Here is a 27918-nt window from a genome sequence, read left to right on the forward strand (position 1 = left end):
CTCCTTAACCCTATCGCATATATATATATATACATATATGGTACCTTTCCATACCAAACCACTGCACGACAATGTAGAGGGGATGCTGGGGTGTTATGAAGCAACTGTATCCTATGTTTGAGTTGGCAACCTGGCCGGGGGGCTTCACGGTGGCCGATCGATCCAATACGTTCTGAATTAATTTATCATTACCAATAACCTTGTTCCCTTTGAAAACGCAACGAAATTGGGTCATTCTTAGGGATTTCTGACGTCACTGAATCATTCAGTTCTCGCGAGGATTTTAGGATTTAAGGGGATGGGTCTGATAGTCGTGAACGTTATTGAATCAGAGACGAATACCACGGGGAAAGTCGTCATGGGCGTGTCTCCATTCGCCATCTTGTGTATGGAGAAGAGGAAGGGAAGCGGTGTATGTGCGTGCGTGTGTATATATATATATATATACACACTAAGCGCTGCTCTCTCGCCCGGAATACAGAGAGTCACACGCTCTCAGAACTCACTCGGCTCTCAGCGCACCGTGGAAAACATCTTGCGTTGAACATCTTGCGTTGATTAATTATATATTATTCGTTGTTGTAACTTCAGTGTTCACCGACTCCAACCCCGAGCTGAACACTTGAAGGGGACGTCATAATAAACATCTTATACTGAACACCTCATAGTGATTGCGTCAAGAACTCTGCCGGGTGGTTGAACAGTTGAACACGCCCGTAGCGCCCCGTGACAAGAACATACCACTGTTTCTAAAAGCGGTACAACACAACAAGAGCGAACACTGACCAGCCACCACAGAACACGCCACACCAAGCGACAAAATAACGACAGACAGCACTAGGGCACAATCGTCTCTGTCGATAAACAGGGCTGAGACACAGCGGGTAAAACACACAGCGAGAGCCCTCAACACTACCTCCTTCAGGACACTACTAGAGGACAACGACGACGACGACGACGACGCAGAGAAAGCTTCCCGAAGAACGAGGACATCCATCAGGTCTTCTTTATCTACCTGCACCTCCGCTGGGAGGCTCGACGCTTCGAGAGGGCATATCTAAAGAGAAGAGTGTATTCTCAAGAGGGCTGTGTTGCTCTTGAGTGAATACAAGAGCGTGTGCAAGGCATCGAGAGTGTGATCGACCGCCTCCTACTCCTCCCTTTGGACGCTCAAAAATGGTAAGACTTCAACAGGGGCTCTTTTCCTCCTTTTGTCTTGGGGAAGCGGGACCGTTTTCTTTTGTGTTTAGGAAGCACGGTTGAGGCCGCTTGGCGAGGAGGTGCTTGCCTGAAACGCTGCCTCTGACTACCAAGCACTGGCCTCGATAATGGGTGTTCTAGGTGCTTAGGCTTCTAGTTACGCAAAACCTCATTCAATTCGACGCTTGTCAAATGGTGAGAGCAGACTGCCTCTCCATTCGACGGAGGAGAACGATGGATATGTAGTCGGTGCTTGAGTACCGGTTGACTGGTTAACGCAAGAGGAGAGTAGTTGAGTGGTTAGTGATTCTTGGTTAGTGATCTCATCTTAGATATAACGTCTGAGTGAGCGTTTGTGCCTGTGGCTGGATAGTTTTAACACCCCCCTCCCAACCCCCACAAAAAAAAGCAAGAAAAAGCAAATATATATATCATTATTACATGGGGTATAATAATTTGCATTAACCATGCTATATGATACTACAGAAGGGTGGTGACCTGAGATTTCTGTCATGAACTCACGGCGCTCCTGTCACGAGTTAATGACATTCCAGCTCATGATCCTCCTGTCATGAGTTCATGACATTCCAGCTCATGATCCTCCTGTCATGAGTTCATGACATTCCAGCTCATGATCCTCCTGTCATGAGTTCATGACATTCCAGCTCATGATCCTCCTGTCATGAGTTCATGAAATTCGTGTCATGCGTTCATAACAGGTATGCAACCCATCCTCCAAAAAATATTCGTGTTTTGTACTTTTGGATTACCTCCACAATGGATCACGTGCCAACAGAGCCAAGATAACCTAACCTGTCCCAGGCATAAATTAAGAGTCCCAGGCATAATATCTGCTATCTTGGAAATAAATTAGTACATATATATGTGTGCTATACTCAATCTAGGAAAGTTTGATTTTTTTTTTTGTCGTGGCCATCATAGTACCAAAACATGAACATTGTTAATGAACAAATCCACAAGGGCCATGATGAGGGTTCGAACCTACGCACGGGGTATTCCCAAAAGCGCCTTAGTTAACTATACCACGACATGGTAAAAATAACTGCAACCTGGAGTGCTACTGCCCTCACTAGGATCCCGAAGCTTCTCCAAACCCCAATGGGGGTTTCACACATTCCCCCCCCCCCTCACATGCACCAAGGCTCTGTCAACCAAATGTTCATCCCGTGCGTAGGTTCGAACCCTCATCACGGCCCTTGTGGATTTGTTCATTTGATATATCACGCTATTGTGCTTTTCGTGTGTACGAACATTGTCGTCTGCAACAGTCAATTTTTGTACGTTCGGCCAATTAGCGACCATAAATACTAAATACATTTTAGGCGGACGGCTACAGAAAAGTCACACATTAGTGCGTCATTAGTGCGCAGTCACACATTAGTGCGTCATTAGTGCGCAGTCACACATTAGTGCGTCATTAGTGCGCAGTCACACATTAGTGCGTCATTAGTGCGCAGTCACACATTAATGCGTCATTAGTGCGCAGTCACACATTAGTGCGTCATTAGTGCGCAGTCACACATTAGTGCGTCATTAGTGCGCAGTCACACATTAGTGCGTCATTAGTGCGCAGTCACACATTAATGCGTCATTAGTGCGCAGTCACACATTAATGCGTCATTAGTGCGCAGTCACACATTAGTGCGTCATTAGTGCGCAGTCACACATTAGTGCGGCCAAATATAAAATGTATAAAATTATAATTCAACAAAAATTGTACAATGCCGTGACGTGGCGCTCAGGTGTGTGACGTCAAGCAGCTCGACGTACAACGACAGTAATCAGGTATATAATGTCCCTACGTCAGCTTGCCTTGTGACGCTCTGACGTCACCTTATATATAGCGTAGAAAAAGTTCAACAAACGTCAGCTTTTAATCTAGATTTTAAAAAGACAAAATTCCTCACGTCAAGTGCGTCTCTGAGGGTAATGAGTATTGCTGGAATTTATGCGCTCGCCAGCCTCGATTTAAACGTGTATTGGACTCGTGAGTGTGTGTGTGTGTACTCACCTAATTGTACTCACCTAGATGTGCTTGCAGGGGTTGAGCTATGGCTCTTTGGTCCTGCCTCTCAACTGTCAGTCAACTGGAGTACAGATTCCTGAGCCTACTGGGCTCTGTCATATCTACATTTGAAACTGTGTATGGCGTCAGCCTCCACCACATCATTGCCTGTTTGTGTGTGTGCGTGCGTGCGTGCATGTGTGTGTATTTACTATTTGTGTCTGCAGAATCAATCTATTTACCTCTTGGACTCCGCCTTTCCAGCCAATCTATTTTCCTCCATTATGTCTACTAAATATATTTCTAACACACGCACACACACTCCCAGGAAGCAGCCCGTAGCGGCTGTCTAACTCCAAGGAATCTATTTACTGCTAGGTGAACAGGTACACCAGGTTGAAAGAAACTCTGCCTATTTGTTACCGCCTCTGCCTGGAATCGAACCCGGCCATTTGGACTACGACCCCCGAGCGCTGTCCACTCAGCCGCGTGACCCCTCGCCTCATACATGGTGCGTGTATGTACTCATCTAGTTGTACTCACATAGTTGTGCTTGCGGGGGTTGAGTTTTGGCTCTTTGGTCCCGCCTCTCAACCGTCAATCAACTGGTGTACAGGTTCCTGAGCCTACTGGACTCTATCATATCTACATTTGAAACTTGTATGGAGTCAGCCCCACCACATCACTTCCTAGTACATTCCATTTGTCTACTACTCTGACACTGAAAAAGTTCTTTCTAACGTCTCTGTGGCTCATTTGGGTACTCAGTTTCCACCTGTGTCCCCTTGTTCGTGTATCACCAGTGTTAAATAATCCATCCTTCCCTACTTGTCTAGCCTGTCAATTCCCCTGAGAATTTTGTGTGTGGTGATCATGTCTCCCCGAGCTATTCTGTCTTCCAGGAACGTGAGGTGCAGTTCACGCAGCCTTTCCTCATAAGTCATGCCTCTTAGTTCTGGAACTAGCCTAGTGGCATACCTCTAAACTTTCTCTCAGCTTCGTCTTGTGCTTGACAAGGTACGGGCTCCATGCTGGGGCCGCATACTCCAGGATTGGTCTTACATATGTTGTATACAAGATTCTGAATGATTCCTTACACAGGTTTCTGAAGACAGTTCTGATGTTTGCCAGCCTCGCATACTTCGGCGATGATATTCTTTTGATGTGGGCTTCAAGAGACAGGGTTGGTGTGATATCAACTCCTAGATCTTTCTCTCTGTCCTTTTCGTGAAGGACTTCCTCCCCCATGTTGTGTGTGTGTGTGTGTGTGTGTGTGTGTGTGTGTGTGTGTGTGTGTGTGTGTGTGTGTACTCACCTAGTTGGTAAGTACACACACACACACACACACACACACACACACACACACACACACACACACACACACACACACACACACACACACACTCACACACACACACACACACACACACACACAACATGGGGGAGGATGGGTGTGTGTGTGTGTGTGTGTGTGTGTGTGTGTGTGTGTGTGTGTGTGTGTGTGTGTGTGTGTCTAACATGCCACATGTAACTCGTCACGTCATCTCCAACACATCACATCATCTGGAACACGTCACATCTCCTCTTAACATGGTTTCTTTCTGCATGTCTCTTGATCACAACAGTCTTACAGGAAATATTTTTGTACTGATTTGCATTGATCAACTATAAATCAACGATCAATAATACAAAAAAGGTATATTTATAACCATTGATGAATGCTGATTGGCAATTGTTTCATATATTCAAGAAAATTTATATATCGCCTGAGATATTATATATATATGCATGAAGAAATCCTCTTTAAAACACACAGTTCTTTTTAGCCTCACCAGAAACATACGAACCCAACCAACCCACCGAGTCCTATACATAGAAAACGGATCGAGTTCGAACTTTAGAAAACGTAGGAATTTGTTAGCAGTATCTTTTCTTTAATAAGTTGTATTTGTGACGATGGTTACGATAACGTAAAATTCGCGACTTATTAGTGGAGAGGTTATAATCGAAACGAGTAACATATTCTGAAAACCTAACCTAACCTAACCTAACCTGACCTAACCTAACCTAACCTAAACGTGTTCCAACTATCCGCGAGACGTCGTGTCTAGTGGTGGGGTGTAGGGGTGAAGTCTAGAATTCGTTTTATAGCCGATTCAGGCTAACACCCCTAAGCCTGCAGAGAGAGAGAGAGAGAGAGAGAGAGAGAGAGAGAGAGAGAGAGAGAGAGAGAGAGAGAGAGAGAGAGAGAGAGAGAGAGAGAGAGAGAGAGAGAGAGAGACATTACTCTCCCACTCACACATATAACTTACAGGTTAGGACCTAAGGGGTTGGAATTGTTGGTTTGGCGTTGTTGTGTCAGTGTGAGAGTGGACGACACCCAGTGCACCGCCGAGCACTCACACAACACCACACAACACTTCTATACATATCGACAGCCTTCCGAAGTATCAAAAAAGTAATTTCACAGGAGAACTATACTGGAGTATACATCTCCAGCGTGAGACACAAAAGGCATATATAAGGAAACCCGAAAAGATGGAGACTGATCTCTCTGAGGAGCCAGAACCTTCAGGGACATCCTCGACGACCATCTCTCCACTTGGAATAAACTTATAGGCACAGGGAACATGCTGACATCATGTAATGTATTTCAAGGCGACGCGGTAAAGTGTCCTTGGGCTCGTAGTCTCAAATAGAACCAGAACCACTGGAGGCCGTATACCAGAATAAACGTCAGTCATTAACGCGTTGCGGAGGAGGAGGTGGCACAAATGGTTAGGTCTCCGTGCTGGTCCTTCAGCGCTTATACGACAAGGTCCAAAAACGCGGCCTGTGAGGCGTCAGGCAATGACCACACTCACTAGTTAAGAGACCTGGGGGGCCAGGAGCTGTAGCTCAATCTACGCAAAAAAGTGAGTACAGACGCTCCCTTTCGAATGCAAACATGTGCATACGAGAAATTCGCCCGAAAATTAGCACAAGCGCATACACGATCACAAACACACACACACTCACCCACCCACCCACACACACACACACACCCACCCACCCACACACACACACACACACACACACACACACACACACACACACACGCGGACGATGCTAAAATTATGAGAAGGATTAAAACAGAAGAGGACTGTTTGAGGCTTCAAGAAGACCTAGACAAGCTGAAGGAATGGTCGAACGAATGGTTGTTAGAGTTTAACCCAACCAAATGTAATGTAATGAAGATAGGTGTAGGGAGCAGGAGGCCAGATACAAGGTATCATCTGGGAGAGGAAATTCTTCAGGAGTCAGAGAAGGAAAAAGACTTGGGGGTTAATATCACGCCAGACCTGTCTCCTGCAGCACATATCAAGCGGATAACATCAGCGGCATATGCCAGGCTGGCCAGCATACGAACGGCATTCAGAAACTTGTGTAAAGAATCATTCAGAACTTTGTATACCACATATGTCAGGCCAATCCTGGAGTATGCAGCCCCAGCATGGAGTCCATATCTAGTCAAGGATAAGACTAAACTGGAAAAGGTTCAAAGGTTTGCGACCAGACTAGTACCCGAGCTGAGAGGTATGAGCTACGAGGAGAGACTACGGGAATTAAACCTCACTTCGCTGGAAGACAGAAGAGTTAGGGGGGACATGATCACCACATTCAAGATTCTGAAGGGAATTGATAGGGTAGATAAAGACAGTCTATTTAACACAAGGGGAACACGCACAAGGGGACACAGGTGGAAACTGAGCGCCCAAATGAGCCACAGAGATATTAGAAAGAACTTTTTTAGTGTCAGAGTGGTTGACAAATGGAATGCATTAGGGGGTGATGTGGTGGAGGCTGACTCCATACACAGTTTCAAGTGTAGATATGACAGAGCCCGATAGGCTCAGGAATCTGTACACCTGTTGATTGACGGTTGAGAGGCGGGACCAAAGAGCCAGAGCTCAACCCCCGCAAACACAACTAGGTGAGTACAACTAGGTGAGTACACACACTCAATCAATTCAAACTCCTTCAATACATTTACCTAATCCCAGGCTCAGACAAGCGGTTATAATATGGGCGATCCCCAGCACGGCACCCCAGAGAGCGGAGTGCCATCACAACAACGATAACTTGGCACCGTGTCAGACCCTTATGAGTCAACGTATGATCCTGACTTATGGCTGTCATGAGCCTTGACATAGCACGACTTCATGGCGAATTAATTAGGGAAATAAATTTTACGGCTAATTTTGGCTCTAAGGAGCTGTTGAGCATGCTGGGAGGAGCACCTAGGAGGAGTGACGTCCTGGTGCTGGGAGGAGAGTAAGGCTGAGATTCTGGTGCTGAGAGAAGAGTAAGGCTGAGATCCTGGTGCTGAGAGAAGAGTAAGGCTGAGATCCTGGTGCTGGGATGAGAGTAAGGCTGAGATCCTGGTGCTGAGAGGAGAGTAAGGCTGAGATCCTGGTGCTGAGAGGAGAGTAAGGCTGAGATCCTGGTGCTGAGAGGAGAGTAAGGCTGAGATCCTGGTGCTGAGAGGAGAGTAAGGCTGAGGTGCTGAGAGGAAAAGGCCGCCTCGTACACTGGGTGGGTCAAGATAACGTTTATCTCAGATCTTCTCACAGCTCATACTTGTTGATGCTTAAATACGAGAATTGATCTCCATTTCCTTTTTGTACAACATAGTTTTCATTGCACTAATCCACTGGCCAGGATTATTAATACTGGCCACTAATTGTCGTCACTGGCCACTAATACTGGCCATTAATTGCCGTCACTGGCCACTAATTGTCGTCACTGGCCACTAACTGCCGTCACTGGCCACTAATTGTCGTCACTGGCCACTAATTGCCGTCACTGGCCACTAATTGCCGTCACTGGCCACTAATTGACGTCACTGGCCACTAATACTGGCCACTAATATGATGATCTGTTTCTATACGGCTACATTATACTTGGTCGTCATTGTACTCTGCTGCATCATTCCAAAAGAGGACTCTTGTGTTGCTGGGGCATAGTCCATGCGTAAATCATCCCCAGATTCATCTTCCTTCTTTATTGTGCAATACTAATAATGATGATGATGAGAAGAAAGCGCCAAGCCAGTGCGACTATGTATCACTAGGAAAGGATATGAGATAGACTAAGAACGTGGTCAATTATATGAGGATAAAGCGATATATATATATATATATATATATATATATATATATATATATATATATATATATATATATATATATATATATATATATATATATTCGCTCGGCAATAGCCTAAATCTCATCTAATGTACAGCCTCTGTCTTTGGCCATCTTCCGGACAAACTGATGCCTCTATTTCCGTATAAATTTTAAGTAAAATCTTTCGAAATACACTTTTTTTTCACAGGACATTAAAGCTGTCTGTAAAAAAAAGCTTTTTTCAATCCGCATCGCATCAAATTTCTCTCATTTCAGAGTCTGACAACATAAATTATTTTCTCCCTTGCCAAGCAACAATGCACTTATACCTGATAATAATCTGACTTTATCCTATATAATTGTGAAAATGCTGGATAAGCTAAAATACATATAGAGAAAAATTTGAAGTTGTTGATCAAATGTCTAAATCTAAAAATTTGGTTCATGATTGAGACTTATAGATTCTTAGTGTCACGAGAAGTTAAAGCCAATGGACAATGGAGCGTGACCATAGCGCCTCGCCGTCGGCTAAAACATGCTTTGGGCAAGCCAAAAAAAAAAAAATCTCTGTTAAGGTCCTTGATGAAACTTAATTATGAATATTAATAAAAAAAAACTGATTAAATATTTAAATATCGGAAGCAGAACATAAAATATTATTTTAACTTACTATTTTACACACAAATAAATGGAATTTAACTTGGTTTATGAGCACAAATTATCCGTAAGTCTGCTGTAAAATTTTGGCTTACTCTTATTGAAAATCAGGCCTTAATATATTTGACAAATCTTTAAATCCATAAGTGAGTCCAGTAATTTTTATAATATGAAAACAGACAACATGTCCAACAATAAACTCTTCACACTGCGACTGCATTTTCAGTTTGGAGATTGACGAAGATTACGCCACCCAAGAGGTGGCACGGGCATGAAAAGCCCGAAATAGTTTGGAGGTAATAACGCAAGTTATGTGTGTGTGCAACGATACGTCACCTCTGCAAGTCAACTGAACGTCTTAAGTCGAGTACTGACACGGGCAGTAGCCTCACACAGTGAGACCATCTCTTTCAAAACAAAATTTAATAGACCTGAATTTATTTTTAAACCATTATTAGTTTATTTCTGTATATTATTAAATAATGTTAATGTCATCATTCAAGTGCTATGTTCACGAGTCTAATAGTCTACGGAACTGTGAAACAGAAAAAAAGCTAAATAATTATTTACGGATATGAATTTACGGCTGATCTTAACGAAGTAGTTAAGGTGGTGGTGGTGCCGGCACAGAGAGCGCAAGGAGCAGTAGCAGTAGCGGAGGAGCTCCCGAGTTGTTATTGTTTTAGATTCAGCTACTTGGAACAAAAAATTCCAAGTAGCTCGGGCTATGGTGAGCCCGTAGTGGACACGAGAACCCAGTGCTTATATGTTGTATAAATCTGGAACAATATTAATTGTACTCGGTCATAATAACAAAAATGACCGAGGGGGAATATTTCAGCATCAGAAGACTTTCCTCGACATATTAGAATGATCTGAAACATATTTACATTGTTCTGGGAAAAGGGGAGAAACACAGGTTAAATGATTAGTTTTTAACTTGCGTCCGTCAATGGGATTTTATTTTGCAAGAGAGCTCCTGCAAATGGAATACTGTGTATTTGAGGATACCTGGTTGATACCTGGTTGATGGGGTTCTGGGAGTTCTTCTACTCCCCAAGCCCGGCCCGAGGCCAAGCTTGACTTGTGAGAGTTTGGTCCACCAGGCTGTTGCTTGGAGCGGCCCGCAGGCCCACATACCCACCACAGCCCGGTTGGTCTGGCACTCCTTGCAGGAAGAAATCTAGTTTCCTCTTGAAAATGTCCACAGTTGTTCCGGCAATATTTCTTATGCTTGCTTGGGAGTATGAGGGATACATAATTTCAGACATTACGAAAATCTAAGACCATTAAAAATTCAGAATGCTATATGCAATTGAATTGAATAATATATTCACTAAATAAAGATTTGTTTTTAATTTGGGAGGGAATAATTTGTATAAGGTATAAGCAATGTTTACCTTGCTTCTCAGGAATACACGCACTCAACCTGATTATAAATTGCACAATGAATCGACAAGAATGTAATGTACCTATGAGCTCATCGTGGATCTGTCTGTAAAGTGTCTGTGTCTTGGAAATCCGGGGACGCAGGTTCGAACCTCATAAGTTTCTCATGACTACATAGTTATTCCTTTTGTTTTCCTCATTTTCTTAACCCTACAGTAATATAGACTACAGGGCATATTTTCACACCTCTTCCATATACACCTTCTGAGACGTCATTGAGGCAACTTGTGCAACATACCCTTGGTAACCAAGTCGAAGGAGGTTCTTAGAAATCTGAGGTTTAATACATTGCTTGAGGAGGTTTCGAGAAAGGAATAAGACGGTTTTCTATTCAAAGGGTAACTAATTTGATCAATCTGGGTAAAATTTTAAACAGTAATTCCTTCAGGAAAGGAATTGGCTACAAGAAAAGCCAATTTGTGTAAAGCTTTCAACTGTAATTTTTTTTTTGAAGAATTGAGTAGTGAAGAGTTTTTCGTGTAATGACAACCTGCGGACCCAACCATCATTTACTGAGCTCGTTTCGTGTAAAATACGGTTTCCTTTTATCAAGAAGATTTACAGTTAGGAACCTGGAGCCGTTGTGGTATTAGGTGAGCAGTAAGAAGGGGGCCTCGTAGCCTGGTGGATAGCGCGCAGGACTCGTAATTCTGTGGCGCGGGTTCGATTCCCGCACGAGGCAGAAACATATGGGCAAAGTTTCTTTCACCCTGAATCAGCCCCTGTTACCTAGCAGTAAATAGGTACCTGGGAGTTAGTCAGCTGTCACGGGCTGCTTCCTGGGGGTGGAGGCCTGGTCGAGGACCGGGCCGCGGGGACACTAAAAAGCCCCGAAATCATCTCAAGATAACCTCAAGATAACCGCTGAATACCTGGTGGGAACATGATTTAATAGCATGTCTTCCAGATTTCTTAAGAAGAACACAACGAACTGAAATACAAAAATGTGCGCAGTGATTTTGAGAGAAAATGTGGGTTAGGTCGCGTCATTTTATAGGTATATGACCACCTTATCATTCAGGTAAAAAATGTTGCAGTCTATATCTCCTATTCCACCGATTATCATTCTCTAAGATACTCTGAAGAAAACTTCTTAAGTCTCACTCCAGTCATAAAATGGGGCACTGTGCAATAATAATCGCCACTATTGTTGTTTCAAACTGGTCACACACACACACACACACACACACACACACACACACACACACACACACACACACACACACACACACACACACACACACACACTCACACACACACACACACACACACACACACACACACACACACACACACACACACACACACACACACACACACACACACTCACACACACACACACACACACACACACACACACACACACACGGCTCTGTCTAATATTTACAAACCAATAATCAATAATTTTTTACTTTCAGGATAACCTCACTGAAGAGAAGATGCAAGGTGAGTAACACACAAGTATGCTCCTCTTGAGAGAGAGAGAGAGAGAGAGAGAGAGAGAGAGAGAGAGAGAGAGAGAGAGAGAGAGAGAGAGAGAGAGAGAGAGAGAGAGAGAGTGATCGCCCAACACGTTGATACACGGGATATCAGGTCAACTGATCACATGAAGACTCTAGCACACAGCGGACTACAGGCTCTTCCTCTTCCTTATAGAATTATTACCTAATGTTGTTAATGAATAAAGGCTATTCCTACAGATATATATAAAAGATTCATGAAATAAATAGGCCTCTAGGAGTAGGTTTCAACTTAGCTGAAGAAGGATAACAGCTCTTGCTTGCAGTTTCACCAGGTTTCTTATATGATTAGTTCCTTATGTGACAGTTTCTAAGTACATTCTCATGAAATAAATGAGTTTCTAGGATGCAGGCTTCAGATGAGATAAGGTAGGATAACAGCTCTTGCTTGCAGTTTCACTAGGTACGTCAGTTGACATCCCTTATGAACCCCTAGTCTTAGTTTAAAAATCAAGAAAAATGAAAAAAGGTGGAAACGAGAAAAAGAATAAAAGGTTGCATGTTTTCTCCTCTGAATGAATGTTTTTGATGGACGATCAGATTCACGAAATCAGGATGCTGTATTGCAGTGTTGCATAGATGACATGAGAGTTGTACCGTCTTAGCTCACAGGTATATCTATCTGCTCTTCCTGAGATTATATCTATCATTAACAATAACCTCTGTATCCCCTAAAAAATATGCTTTCTTCTCTTCACAGTTAACCCATTTTCCTATTTCCTTATTGAGTTTCTTTTTGGCTTCCTCCCGGTGAAGAAGTCGAAGCATCTCTTCCCCACAATTCACCATTTTTTCCTAATTTCCGCTAATCTTTATTTCGTCTGCCATGTATTTTTCCCTTCCATACTTCACCATCCCTCTATATTCCCCTGCTTCTCCTCCTCCTCCTCTCTTTCCCCCTTTCCTTGTTTCGCTTTCCCCCTCAATATAACCCCCTTTTTTTCCGTCTGTTCCTCGTTATTCATCTGTCTCTCTCTCTCTCTCTCCCCCTGGGCAGTGTTGAGACGGACCTTCTCCATGTTCGACCACGACAAGTCTGGGTTCGTCCCCACGGACAAGATCGTGGCCATTCTCAACACCTTGGACCTCAAGTACACACACGAGGACGTCACCAAACGCATCAAGATGTTCGACTCGCCGAGTAAGTTATCAGGGGTTAGGTGGGAAGCAGGTGTGTGTGTGTGTGTGTGTGAAGTGTCTGGTGTGTAACAGGTTTGCGACGTGTCAGGTGGGCATTCTTAAACTGTTTCAAAGTATATGGCAAGAATGCAGATGTGGAGTCACAATAACGTGGCTGAAAAATGTTGGCCAAACCACACAATATATATGGCAAGAACATTGCAAAGTATACTGCAAGAACATTGCAAAGTATACTGCAAGAACACAGCAAGTTATGTTGCACGAACACAACAAAGTATATGTTTGCAAGAACATAGCAAAGTGGCCAAGTGGTCAGTGTGGCACAGCAAGAGTAGAGTATACAGCCATCAGAAGGATGGAGTGCTTTACAAGTGAGTCCTTGAGATGCACTTAAGTGCAGATAGCGTGTACCTTCAAAGAGGCTCGCCAAATATAGAATCATTTCAAGTGTCAGAAGAAGTATAAAAGACAAAAAAAAAAGTTGCCAGTAATATCTCTGATACTAAGTGTTCAGGTACACAACAGATAAGTTGGTCAGGAGGTAAGTGTTGATGAAACAACATTAAGTGTACCCTTAAGGGATACAAGCACTTAGGAGGGGTTCTGCAGAGTGTTAAGTGATGAGGTGTTAAAGTAGGTGAGAGAGAGCACACTTTTTAGCGTTAAGTTTGGAAGCCCTCAAGAAGAGGGGAAACAAGTGTGACATGTCAAGGTCATTACACTGGGTCATTAAGCCGGGTCATCACACTGGGTCATTACACTGGGTCATTACACTGGGTCATTAAGCCGGGTCATTACACTGGGTCATTACACTGGGTCATTAAGCCGGGTCATTACACTGGGTCATTACACTGGCTCTCACGCTTCCCACTCAATGCATGTCACAAATCCCCTCGTCCTTGTTAATGAAGTTTTAACATATTTAGTTTGATAAATATTGACCTCCAGTATATATATATATATATATAGCTCCTAGCAATTATGTATCTATTTTGTCCCACAACTTTGTCTATGTATGATATACATATGTATTCACATGTTATTTACATATTATAAATAACATATGCGCTATTCATGATATAATTTTTTAACGAATGAATGAATGATATGTATTTTTCAATGAATGATATAATATTATCAATGAATGATATGTGTTTTATCAATGAATGATATGTGTTTTATCAATGAATGATATGTGTTTTATCAATGAATGATATGTGTTTTACCAATGAATGATATGTGTTTTACCAATGAATGATATGTGTTTTATCAATCAATGATATATATATTATCAATGACTTATGTATTTTATCAATGAATGATATGTGTTTAAAAATGAATATGTGTTTTATCAATGAATAATATGTGTTTTACCAATGAATAATATGTGTTTTATCAATGAATGTTATGTATTTTGCCATGTATAATACACATTAACTGGTGGACTTGGCTCTCCAGAGATGGGAAAGGTGAACTTCGACAACTTCGTCTCCATTCTCAGCTGCTACATGGTTGACGATGACGACGACGACGAGGCCATGTACGAGGAACTGAAAGAGGCTTTCAGACTATACGACAGGGAAGGTACGTGAGTGGTGGATAGTGTAGGTGGGTGTTGGTTAGTGTTGGTGGGTGTTGGTTAGTGTAGGTGGGTGGTGGTTAGTGTTGGTGGGTGGTGGTTAGTGTAGGTGGGTGGTGGTTAGTGTAGGTGGGTGGTGGTTAGTGTTGGTGGGTGGTGGTTAGTGTAGGTGGGTGGTGGTTAGTGTTGGTGGGTGGTGGTTAGTGTAGGTGGGTGGTGGCTAGTGTAGGTGGGTGGTGGTTAGTGTTGGTGGGTGGTGGTTAGTGTAGGTGGGTGGTGGTTAGTGTTGGTGGGTGGTGGATAGTGTAGGTGGGTGGTGGCTAGTGTAGGTGGGTGGTGGTTAGTGTAGGTGGGTGGTGGTTAGTGTAGGTGGGTGGTGGTTAGTGTAGGTGGGTGGTTAGTGTAGGTGGGTGGTGGTTAGTGTTGGTGGGTGGTGGATAGTGTAGGTGGGTGGTGGCTAGTGTAGGTGGGTGGTGGTTAGTGTAGGTGGGTGGTGGTTAGTGTAGGTGGGTGGTGGTTAGTGTAGGTGGGTGGTGGTTAGTGTAGGTGGGTGCTGGCTAGTGTAGGTGGGTGGTGGAGGTTAGTGTAGGTGGGTGTTGGCTAGTGTAGGTGGGTGGTGGCTAGTGTAGGTGGGTGCTGGCTAGTGTAGGTGGGTGCTGGCTAGTGTAGGTGGGTGCTGGCTAGTGTAGGTGGGTGCTGGCTAGTGTAGGTGGGTGTTGGCTAGTGTAGGTGGGTGTTGGCTAGTGTAGGTGGGTGTTGGCTAGTGTAGGTGGGTGTTGGCTAGTGTAGGTGGGTGTTGGCTAGTGTAGGTGGGTGCTGGCTAGTGTAGGTGGGTGCTGGCTAGTGTAGGTGGGTGTTGGCTAGTGTAGGTGGGTGTTGGCTAGTGTAGGTGGGTGCTGGCTAGTGTAGGTGGGTGGTGGCTAGTGTAGGTGGGTGTTGGCTAGTGCAGGTGGGTGCTGGCTAGTGTAGGTGGGTGTAGGTAGAGTGTGTGTCACTGTACCTCGTCCCAGCTGTAACGTGTACTTCAAGTGGACGAACGCTCGCTCATGATGAACGTACTTGGCATTTTTTGCCCTCTGACATAATCGAAATCGATTTAAAATGAGTTATTCGTAAATTCATTCATATATGCGAGATTTCGGTAGGCGCCCACTCGAATGGCCCAGGGTTCGATTCCCGGGTAGAGACCGATGAGTCCGGGGTCTGTTGTGGGCCAATTAGTCGTTAGGAAAACCATTTGTATCACGGTAGCTAAAATATATTTGTCATTAACAATCAAGGTTATCCACTGTGGCGTAAAGATATATTGTGAATCTAACCTAACCTAACCTAACCTAACCTTCTCCCCGCCAGGCAACGGCTACATCACCACCAGTACGCTGAAGGAGATCCTCAAGGAACTCGACAATAAGCTTTCAAACGAGGACCTGGACGGCATTATTGAGGAGATTGACGAAGATGGCTCCGGAACTGTCGACTTTGATGGTGAGCTGGTAGGAGCCAGGGCGGCACTGGCACTCACAGGGAGGACAAATGGTGGCACTGACAGCGTATGAGACCTGGCATTGACAGAAAGACGGTGAAATTGACGGCGGGTTAGACTCTGATGCTGACGAAGGAATTGCTTCAAAGGGACCGTGGTGGCCCAAGGCACGGGGGAAGGCGGTACTGAATGGCTGTGAGGGAAAAAGACTGTCTTCAACTAAAGGTTCTTGCTGGGTCGGGTGTGCCTTCAGGAGTTGACTATTTCTTGTATCGTAATGAATTATTTTCGTTATTATTATTATTATTATTATTATTATTATTATTATCTTAAGATTACTGTTGCACCTTATATATAATTATTGTTCAATTATTATTAAATTAACAATTATATATAGTAATATATAATTGTTCTCTTATTGCAGAGTTCATGGAAATGATGACTGGGTAATGTGGTCAATGCCGGCACCGAGCCTCGACCTTGCCCAGGTCAACCACCAGGTTATCTTGTGACTGTCTTCGGGTCAGCTTAAGGTCATCTTTAGCGACTCTAAAGATCTCCTTCTGGTTGTCTCTAAGCCAACAACAACAAGGCAATTACAGGCCAGTTTTCTCCAGGCTGCAACCAGGTCATCTCCTAATGGTCTTCTGGTCTACTGAAGGTCACCTATATTTGTGGGGGTCACTTCCGGGGGTCGTCTACAGGTCACTTTTTTGGTCAATGTCCAATCCAAGTCACTTCTTTGGTCAATGTCCAATCCAAGTCACTGTTTTGGTCAATGTCCAATCCAAGTCACTTTTTTGGTCAATGTCCAATCCAAGTCACTTTTTGGTCAATGTCCAATCCAAGTCACTTCTTTGGTCAATGTCCAATCCAAGTCACTTTTTGGTCAATGTCCAATCCAAGTCAATTCTAGGTCACTTTAGGGGGGGTCCCTTTCCTGTCTTGAAGATCCACGAGGGAGGGTCTCAAGGTTGTATATACTAGCCATCTCTTGGTCGCCTTCGCCTACTTCAGGAAGCACATCGCTTGAATAAAGGTGATCTCCAATCAACTTTCGTCTCCTACAAAACCGTTTTTGTAGGAGAAAAAAAACTACAAAACAGCTTTCGTCACCTACAAAACAGCTGTCGTTACCTACAAAACAACTGTCGTCACCTATAAAACAGCTGTCGTCACCTACAAAACAGCTGTCGTCACCTACAAATCAGCTGTCGTCACCTACAAAACAGCTGTCACCTACAAAACAGCTTTCGTCACCTACAAATCAGCTGTCGTCACCTACAAAACAGCTGTCACCTATAAAACAGCTGTCTTCACCTACAAAACAGCTTTCGTCACCTACAAAGCAGCTGTCTTCACCTACAAAACAGCTGTCGTCACCTACAAAACAGCTGTCGTCACCTACAAATCAGCTGTCGTCACCTACAAAACAGCTGTCGTCACCTACAAAACAGCTGTCGTCACCTACAAATCAGCTGTCGTCACCTACAAAACAGCTGTCGTCACCTACAAAACAGCTGCCGTCACCTACAAAACAACTGTCGTCACCTACAAAACAGCTGTCGTCACCTACAAATCAGCTAACGTCACCTACAAAACAGCTGTCGTCACCTACAAAACAGCTGTCGTCACCTACAAAACAGCTGTCGTCACCTACAAATCAGCTAACGTCACCTACAAAACAGCTGTCGTCACCTACAAAACAGCTGTCGTCACCTACAAAACAGCTGTCGTCACCTACAAATCAGCTAACGTCACCTACAAAACAGCTGTCGTCACCTACAAAACAGCTGTCGTCACCTACAAAACAGCTGTCATCACCCAGAAATCACATTAAGATAACTTCCTGATTACCTCCAAGTAGACAGAGATAATTTAAGCTCAAAATATACGATTGATAATGCTACGAAATCATGAAAAAAAATCACGAAAATGGAAGGCTAATTTGATCATAATATTTGAATATTTAATAATACTTTTCATTACTAATCGATTAATTTTGCTTCATATAGCACATTATCTTATAGAATATATATAATTTACGTAAAGGCTTGTGTTTTGTCTGTTATTCGGCGGCTGTGTATGTGAAGGAACCAATCCGTCCTCTCGAACGCTCACAACGTCACTAAATTGATGTACTAAATTGTCCGAGCCTAACCTAACCGAGGACCCCACAATTAGAAAACTGGACATCACGTCAATTCCCGCTTTTCTAGATTATCTTTCTCTCCTGTCTCCTTTCCCACACTCCTTCCCCTTCCTTTCTCTATGACTCTCATCTCACCCAACTCCCTATAGTCACAAATTCTGCTCTTGGACTCAAAAAGTCAACGTTTTGTGGAAATCAAAGAGTTTTCTGAAGTGATGTTTTAATGTTGAAGAGCGATTGTAAGGTTAGAGAGGAGAGCTTGGCCTAGTACATGTGTATTCTCCCTCAGTCAAGAGAAAGGGCAGAGAGAGAAAGAGAGAGAGAGAGAGAGAGAGAGAAAGAGAGAGAGAGAGAGAGAGAGAGAGAGAGAGAGAGAGAGAGAGAGAGAGAGAGAGAGAGAGAGAGAGAGAGAGAGAGAGAGAGAGAGAGAGAAAGAGACAGAGATATAAGTAGACACAATTCAGGTTTTCGACATAAAAGTTTATCCTCTCTGATCAATCATCTGGCAATATGAGTGGCAATCAGGACTCTGGAGACCCAGAGTGGGGAGGGTAGAAGGGCATGATTGGCAGGGAAGGGCCAGGGAGTCCTCAATGATAATTACTAACCTGAATTTTTTTATATATTTTTTTTTTTTTTGCAAAATAATTTGAGCTGCTGTCTTTTACGTGTTGTGAACAATAGTGTCCGCTAATATAATTTTATCTGGTTAATTTTGTTTCCTGTTGTCCCGTTCATTTCGTGTGACCTCAAAATTTTCCTCCTTTTGTGAGAAACGAAATTAAACCATATTTCATAATCCTCCCTATTTCACTTAAGTGTCCAATTGTGTATAACAATTTTGGTAAGCAGGGCAAATTATTATTAATATTAAATGATATTGTATATTATATAAAAATATATATTAAGTATATTATATATATTATATTATATAAAATATTAATCTTTAAATGATTAAATAATGTTATTTAATACATTTTATATTTTCGAATACGGTATTATATATGTCTAGTGCTTAATATCTGTATGGCTGTTGTTTTGTCGTTTGTTTTAATTCAATGCTTCAAAATGACTGCAATAAATTTTCTTCTTTCCAATAGGATTTTATGCATCATTAATTATTTTTTTATGTAAACCACTGTTTGCTTAATTATGCTGTCTATATTTCCATATTCATTTCCATACGCATTTGCATATGAATAGCTTGAGCTACCTCATCCCTTTGTGTGTATTTTACATCAATAAACTTATTTCAATTTCAATTTCAATTTCAATTTCAATTATTATTAATTCCAATACAGAGAGATGGCAGTATATTATAACCAAACTTATTTCCATTGTATAAATACGTTAAATAAATTTTGTTCATGAAGTTTTTGTTCATTGTTCATGAAGTTTTTTTTTCTGTGCAATTCAGAGACTCGTGTAATTGGTTCAGAAATGTCTTGTTAATGTTTTTGTTTCATTGTTTCTTAAAACAATCTATTATACTGACTTGGATTTTTGGGCATTATAATTTACGATTAACTGTGTATGACTGAATATTAAAAAAAAATATCTAAAATTTGTGTTAATTTTTTTCCATATATCATGCCTCTGTTGATTCGAAATATTTAGTGAATCAAGCGCAGTAAACACATTTTCAAATACATTGTGCAAATTGGAGGGATATTGTGTGTGTGTGTGTGTGTGTGTGTGTGTGTGTGTGTGTGTGTGTGTGTGTGTGTGTGTGTGTGTGGAGAGTGATGAATGATGCTTCAGATGCTGCGAGTACTATGATTTATGTAATACACACTACTGACTACAGTTAATACAACATCCTTCCCAATGTATACACCCTTGAACGATATTTTTTGTAAATACATTTAATATCATCATAAATGTATTGTATTTAGTAACTACAGTGATTCAAATAAAGTAGTGACAATAGTATTATAAATAATGATACCTTACCTTAAGTTGGCTTCGGGGCTTAGTGTCCCCGCGGCCCGGTCGTCGCCCAGGTCTCCTATAGCTCTAGCAGGACCCACAACAACACCACTAGCAACAAAAACAACAAACAAATCCAGGGGAGCCCTGATGAGGTTTCGAACCTGCGCGCAGGGTGTTCCTAGACGCGCTCTAGTCGACGGCACTACGACATGGTCAATGACTAGAGCCCGTCTGGGGACACTCACCGCATGGGTTCGAACCCTCATCACGGCCCTTGTGGATTTGTTCTTTGTTATATCATATTAATGAGATTTCTCTGTGTAGTAACAACAACACTAACAAGAACAAAATAACACCACCACCACCACTTGCAAGAACAACACAACTTGTAAAAAAAGCACCAGTCCTGTCTATAGGACCTATAGGGCCGCCCTGGGCCGCGCGTGAACACCTCAAGAAGGTATAGGGCCGCCCTGGGCCGCGCGTGAAACACCTCAAGAAGGTATAGGGCCGCCCTGGGCCGCGCGCTAACACCTCAAGAAGGTATAGGGCCGCCCTGGGCCGCGCGTGAACACCTCAAGAAGGTATAGGGCCGCCCTGGGCCGCGCGTGAACACCTCAAGAAGGTATAGGGCCGCCCTGGGCCGCGCGTGAACACCTCAAGAAGGTATAGGGCCGCCCTGGGCCGCGCGCTAACACCTCAGATGGTATAGGGCCGCCCTGGGCCGCGCGTGAACACCTCAAGTAGGTATAGGGCCGCCCTGGGCCGCGCGTGAACACCTCAAGAAGGTATAGGGCCGCCCTGGGCCGCGCGTGAACACCTCAAGAAGGTATAGGGCCGCCCTGGGCCGCGCGCTAACACCTCAAGATGGTATAGGGCCGCCCTGGGCCGCGCACTAACACCTCAAGATGGTATAGGGCCGCCCTGGGCCGCGCGCTAACACCTCAAGATGGTATAGGGCCGCCCTGGGCCGCGCGCTAACACCTCAAGATGGTATAGGGCCGCCCTGGGCCGCGCGCTAACACCTCAAGATGGTATAGGGCCGCCCCTGGGCCGCGCGCTAACACCTCAAGATGGTATAGGGCCACCCTGGGCCGCGCGCTAACACCTCAAGATGGTATAGGGCCGCCCTGGGCCGCGCGCTAACACCTCAAGATGGTATAGGGCCGCCCTGGGCCGCGCGCTAAACACCTCAAGAAGGTATAGGGCCGCTTTGGGCCGCGCTAGTGAACACCTCAAGAAGGTATAGGGCCGCCCTGGGCCGCGCGTGAACATCTCAAGAAGGTATAGGGCCGCTTTGGGCCGCGCGTGAACACCTCAAGAAGGTATAGGGCCGCCCTGGGCCGCACGCGTGAATACCTCAAGAATGTATAGGGCCGCCCTGGGCCGGCGCGCTAACACCTCAAGATGGTATAGGGCCGCCCTGGGCCGCGCGTGAACACCTCAAGAATGGTATAGGGCCGCCCTGGGCCGCGCGCTAACACCTCAAGATGGTATAGGGCCGCCCTGGGCCGCGCGCTAACACCTCAAGAATGGTATAGGGCCGCCCTGGGCCGCACGCTAACACCTCAAGATGGTATAGGGCCGCCTGGGCCGCGCACTAAGATGCTGAAAGTCAGCTTTGGATTAAAGTGTTCTAATCAACACCAAGAGACCTGGGGAGAGGGAGGAGCAACTGACAAGTGCCGGACGACAGCGACACTTCACACAATACACCCAAGTTATTATTGTGGGATTTATATTGACAAGAAATTGGCTAGTTATAAAGAAAAACATCTTACAAAGGGAGCGAAACGTCAACATAATATTAAGTTCCATTGTTTAGAAAAGACATAAGGGGCCAAAACTACACTTGTTCTCAGTTACTTTCGATTCTATTGCATTTTCTATTACATATTCTTAGTTACATATTCTGTTGAATATGTTTTATAAGTCTATTAGAGAGCTATTATCCCGCTACAATGGAGGTTTAAATCCTTCACTCTTAAATTCAGTGCTTCTAGTGGGTATTACTCGTGGTCTGACAAATTGTATCATATCAATAACAATATTAATAATTTGTGTGCCCATTGATGGATTAAAACCCTCGTTAAGTTACCCTTTTATTATGTTCACGTTACGAGACTGAACAAGTCTAGCTCTCGTAAACGAGTTGCAAACGATTTATATTTCAAAGGCTCATTTTGGACGCTAAACATTTTCCAATAAGCCTTTATCCTTTTCCCCAATTATGGAGATCATCCGGAATATTGAAGATGCAGTATTCAGGATGAGGATGAGCCGTCAAATTAGCCAGTGTGGGGAACTTTCTTGGATCAAATTTCGACTGAAATTTGGAGGAATCTTGAGCTTCGGAGATTTGTCTGAATTTTAGGAGAGACCGAGGCAGAGAACTATATATAGAGAGAACATAAGATGTTAAGTCTTTCGCGGCATTGTTAAGAGAACCTCCAGAGACACCGCGGTAGAAAGATGCATTAACTCCTCCCCAACTCACCAAAACTGCCATTATTATAATAACTGGAAATTGTCGAAGCCTTGCACAGCATTGTTGGCAAGAGTAATATGTGTCCTGGGTAGATTAGGTAGAGATTAATAGATTTTCGGGACGTTATTTATTTGATTACAATCTTCTTAACCCACTTAATCGTTCCTGTAAAACAACCAACCATTACAGAGTATGTCAACTACCATCCAAAATGTCTTCGAACGGCACCAAGACAAAGGCTCATTCTTACCTACACCTTAAACCAGGGGCTAGATTCACGAAAGCACTTACGCAAGCACTTACGAACGTGTACATCTTTCCTCAATCTTTGACGGCTTGGTTACATTTATTGAACAGTTTACAAGCATGAAAACTTCCCATTCAACTGTTGTTATTGTTATAAACAGCTTCCTGGTGCTTCGGAGCTCATTAACTGTTTAATAATTGGAAACAAAGCCACCAAAGATTAAGAAAAGATGTACAGGTTCGTAAGTTTTTGCGTAAGTGCTTTCGTGAATCTGGCCCCAGGCACTGAAACATCTACAAATCTTTACCAAAGATTACTAAGTAACTCTGCGAACGAGTCCCGGTTCAATTGCCCAACTTCTTCAAGACGAGCCACGGAGGGGAGTGAAGACATTCCTGCACCTCAGAGATGCGGTAATATTGGTGACCTTGACCTCCAGCTTACGGTAACGGAAATCAATAAGTTCCCTTCCGGAGCCCGAGAACGTCATCGTCAAGCTTGGAGGAGGACCGTGAACGTCAAGCTTGGAGGAGGACCGTGATTGTCAAGCTTGAAGGAGGACCGTGATTGTCAAGCTTGGAGGAGGACCGTGATTGTCAAGCTTGGAGGGGGACCGTGATTGTCAAGCTTGAAGGAGGACCGTGATTGTCAAGCTTGAAGGAGGACCGTGATTGTCAAGCTTGGAGGAGGACCGTGAACGTCAAGCTTGGAGGAGGACCGTGATTGTCAGGCTTGAAGGAGGACCGTGATTGTCAAGCTTGGAGGAGGACCGTGATTGTCAAGCTTGGAGGGGGACCGTGATTGTCAAGCTTGAAGGAGGACCGTGATTGTCAAGCTTGAAGGAGGACCGTGATTGTCAAGCTTGGAGGAGGACCGTGATTGTCAAGCTTGGAGGAGGACCGTGATTGTCAAGCTTGGAGGAGGACCGTGATTGTCAAGCTTGGAGGAGGACCGTGATTGTCAAGCTTGGAAGGAGGGAACGTGATTGTCAAGCTTGGAAGGAAGGAACGTGATTGTCAAGCTTGGAGGAGGACCGTGATTGTCAAGCTTGGAGGAGGACCGTGATTGTCAAGCTTGGGGAAATGGATGACAAAGATTAATTACAGGAATGCAAGTCAGCCATAAATTACAGGAACACGAATGACAGAACAGGGCACCGCTCCTGTGCCAGGTAAGTCTACTACGGGCTCACCATAGCCCGTGCTACTTGCCCCGCTCCTGTGCCAGGTAAGTCCACTACGGGCTCACCATAGCCCGTGCTACTTGCCCCGCTCCTGTGCCAGGTAAGTCCACTACGGGCTCACCATAGCCCGTGCTACTTGCCCCGCTCCTGTGCTAGGTAAGTCCACTACGGGCTCACCATAGCCCGTGCTACTTGGAACTTGTTCCGAGTAGCTGAATCTATAACAACAACAGCGAATGACAGAAGAATGAATAACAGGAATGAATGACAGGAGCATAAGAATAATCGTATGTTAAATATAATGGAGAGGTCACCATGACAACCAATTGGGGTTATCACAATGGTATTTGAACTTGGTCGTAACTCGCTACTCAGACATGATATATTGGTTTAAATGTTACCTACTGTTGAACACTGAACATACTGAGTGAGCTGTTGAACTGTGTGCACACTGCGTGAGAGGTTGAACGCTGCGCACTGAGCATTAATCGATCACTGAACACTCTACGTCAGAGGGTGAACACTACTCACTAATCATTAATCGAACACTGAACACTCTGCGTCAGAGGTTGAACACTACGCACGGAAAATTAATCGATCACTGAACACGCTACGTCAGAGGTTCATCACTGCCCACTAATCATTAACCGAACACTGAACACACTGCGTCAGAGGTTGAACACTACCCATTAATCATTAACCGAACACTGAAAACGCTGCGTCAGAGGTTGAACACTGAACACACTATAAGCACTAACTGAACACTACACACTGAGCCAGTTGGATCACCACAGACCTCCGGGGGGTCTGAACACCACGGCCATCAATTACACAGGTTGTGTTTCTAACGTTTAACTCCTCCTGTCTCCACAGACTTGCCTCGACGCCTCCTGAGCCAATCACGTGTTCGAGAGGCCCTCTAACTACCCTTCTGGGCTCGTTTGCGCTGCCCAGAACGGTTGGGTGGCGTTGGTCCACTGGTCACGCTTCTTTCACACTAGACATACATTTTAGCTGCCAATAATTATGCTAATTCCTCATTACAATTTTGTTGAGGACATGAGGATAGTTTTATTAGGATATATAAACACAGGTGAGGTGGGGAGAGGGGGGGGGGGGAGTGAGGATGTGGGGGCGGGATGGGTTGGGTAGGGAGGGAATTGGGGGTGGGGGGTGGGAGGATGGGTGGAGGGGAGGGGGTGGGAGGGGGTGGGAGGGGGAGAGATGGGGGTGTAGGGAAGGGAAGGGATGGGGGGGGGGGGATAGTGGTAATATTCTTCTGGTATACCTCCGATAGTTGTTAATAATTAAATATTCGATCGTTCGATCGACTACTATTATATACTAATAATAATAATGAGAAAATTAGTAGGAGCCGTGATGAGGATTCGAACCTTGTGCTCTGGGTGCTCCCAAGCAATCTATCACGTTAATGTGATTTCTTGTGAACAATAATAATAATATTTACTCATAACACGGCGGGGGGGGGGGGTAGGAGAGGTCCGGCCACTGTCTCTGTTGTCAACATTACTGAGGAGTTTACAACACACGTAACTTACGAGGGTGAAGCCTTGTTATTTAAAGCTCTGCAGGTTTACCTAAATGTAAACTCTATCCCAATGGCCGCAGGGGATAGGATAAATCCTTACCCTTACACCCAATAAATGTCTAATGAACATTTCCCATGCCTGAATCTATCCACCAAAAAAATATTAGATATTTTCTCGGCGTGACTAAACAAGCAAATGTCAAAGGTAAAAATGAAAATGGAATCACTTTCATTTGCAATTTAGAGATGTTTGGCTTGGCTGACGAGACGCTCAGCCCCATCCACGAGTGCTGACGCTATTTCCGGTGCCTGTTAAAAACGACGCCTAAGCCAGCGCCGAGAATAGCGAGCGTGGCCGGACACAGGACACGCTACTTAAGGGGTTACAGAATATATCATTTTTCTGAGTATTTTTGTTGTTAGTGTTGTAAGTGCTTTCGATAGCATTCCTAAGTAACAGCATTTACCTCCAAGAATATTTAAGAAGTCCACACTTTGTACTACTTTTACTACTACTACTACTACTACTACTACTACTACTACTACTACTACTACTACTACTACTACTACTACTACTACTACTATACTACTTACTACTACTACTACTACTACTACTACTACTACTACTACTACTACTACTACTACTACTACTACTACTACTACAACTACTACTACTACTACTACTACTACTACTACTACTACTACTACTACTACTACTACTACTACTACTACTACTACAACTACTACACTACTACTACTACTACTACTACTACTACTACTATACTACTACTATACTACTATACTACTACTACTACTACTACTACTACTACACTACTACTACTACTACTACTACTACTACTACTACTACTACTACTACTACTACTACTACTACTACTACTACTACTACTACTACTACAACTACTACTACTAATACTACTACTACTACTACTCTACTAACTACTACTACTACTACTACTACTACTACTACTACTACTACTATATACTACTACTACTACTACTACTACTACTACTACTACAACTACTACTACTACTACTACTACTACTACTACTACTACTACTACTACTAATACTACTACTACTACTACTACTACTACTACTACTACTAAACTACTACTACTATACTACTACTACTACTACTACTACTACTACTACTACTACTACTACTACTACTACTACTACTACTACTACTACTACTACTAAACACTCCTAAACCGCTCACTCCTTCAAGTGCTCATTCCCAGAAGGGCACATTCCAATACCCTTCTCCACACCCTGGGCGAAGTACCTCACGCCTCATCAACTCACACATCTCAAGTGAATTAGCTAAGTAGTCTTCTGCTCTTCCAGCGCTAAAGACTCCCTCTGGTTCCTCCTGTGTGGTTCCTCTTCGTCCTCTTTCGCTACACTGTGTCTGTCGTTGCCGCTGTGTGTGGCTCTTCTACCTGTTTCTATTTTGATCTGCCTTAAACGTTCATCCGCCTTCCGCTGTGTATTCAAATCTCCTCCAATGAGGAGACCCGCACCTAGCAACAGTCGCGGTGTGCATGTGGCTCTTCACCTGAGCTCCTCATCACCCGGGGAGACGGAATCCGGCAATGCTGCTATTTGGCCTTTGATGGCAGCGCCTCGTGCCACTTTAGTAATTAGGTGCAAGGAACTGTCCTGAATAGCCACCGAAACTACCGCGCCAGGGACAAGGAGCTTTTGCGGCAATGCCTAAATTGGGGAAGATCTTGACACTTGTGCCATTATGACCTTCAACAAGAGGTTAGGTAATGAAGTGATCCAAGAGTCATGAGCGTCGCGGCGTGTCCGTGTCCAGGAAGTGTCGGGGGCGGCTTGTTCCTCAACACCAACACCTCAACATCATTTAAAACTTGAGGTGGATGTTGCCGGCCGTAAATAGTTGATAATGAGGTGGGAGGCGCGGGCATGGTGGTGGTGGTGGTGGTGTGGTGGATGGTGAGGGGGGGGGGCACGGGCACGGTGGTGGTGTGGAGGATGGTGAGGGGGCCAGGAACACGGTGGTGGTGTGGAGGATGGTGAGGGGGCCAGGAACACGGTGGTGGTGTGGGGATGGTGAGGGGGAGGGGGCCAGGAACACGGTGGAGGTGTGGAGGA

The 27918-nt window shown here is 44.2% G+C and overlaps 2 protein-coding genes across 2 annotated transcripts; both read left to right on the top strand.

Moving 5' to 3' along the window:
- Positions 1 to 452: 452 nt before the first annotated feature.
- LOC123764951 (troponin C, isotype gamma) lies at positions 453 to 19941 on the top strand. The gene is made up of 6 exons (XM_045753189.2): positions 453 to 1179; positions 11922 to 11949; positions 13021 to 13164; positions 14622 to 14747; positions 16096 to 16227; positions 16650 to 19941. The coding sequence occupies exons 1-6, from the start codon at positions 1177 to 1179 to the stop codon at positions 16673 to 16675; spliced, it is 459 nt and encodes a 152-aa protein (XP_045609145.1). The 5' UTR covers positions 453 to 1176; the 3' UTR covers positions 16676 to 19941.
- LOC138369564 (zonadhesin-like) lies at positions 16684 to 18065 on the top strand. Its single transcript, XM_069332983.1, has 2 exons — positions 16684 to 16713; positions 17310 to 18065. Exons 1-2 carry the CDS (start codon positions 16684 to 16686, stop codon positions 18063 to 18065), a joined length of 786 nt encoding a protein of 261 aa, XP_069189084.1.
- Positions 19942 to 27918: the final 7977 nt, after the last annotated feature.

This window comes from Procambarus clarkii, chromosome 29 (assembly GCF_040958095.1).
Source record: "Procambarus clarkii isolate CNS0578487 chromosome 29, FALCON_Pclarkii_2.0, whole genome shotgun sequence".
Classification (NCBI taxonomy): Eukaryota; Metazoa; Arthropoda; class Malacostraca; order Decapoda; family Cambaridae; genus Procambarus; species Procambarus clarkii.

Excerpts from the sequence above, each read along its gene's own strand:
- LOC123764951 (XM_045753189.2), top strand. Across the intron at positions 11,950-13,020 it reads CACTGAAGAGAAGATGCAAG|TGTTGAGACGGACCTTCTCC; the intron begins GTGAGTAACACA and ends CCCCCTGGGCAG. Across the intron at positions 14,748-16,095 it reads CAGACTATACGACAGGGAAG|GCAACGGCTACATCACCACC; the intron begins GTACGTGAGTGG and ends TCTCCCCGCCAG.
- LOC138369564 (XM_069332983.1), top strand. The coding sequence starts at position 16,684 with ATGCCGGCACCGAGCCTCGACCTTGCCCAG. Across the intron at positions 16,714-17,309 it reads CGAGCCTCGACCTTGCCCAG|GAGAAAAAAAACTACAAAAC; the intron begins GTCAACCACCAG and ends CCGTTTTTGTAG.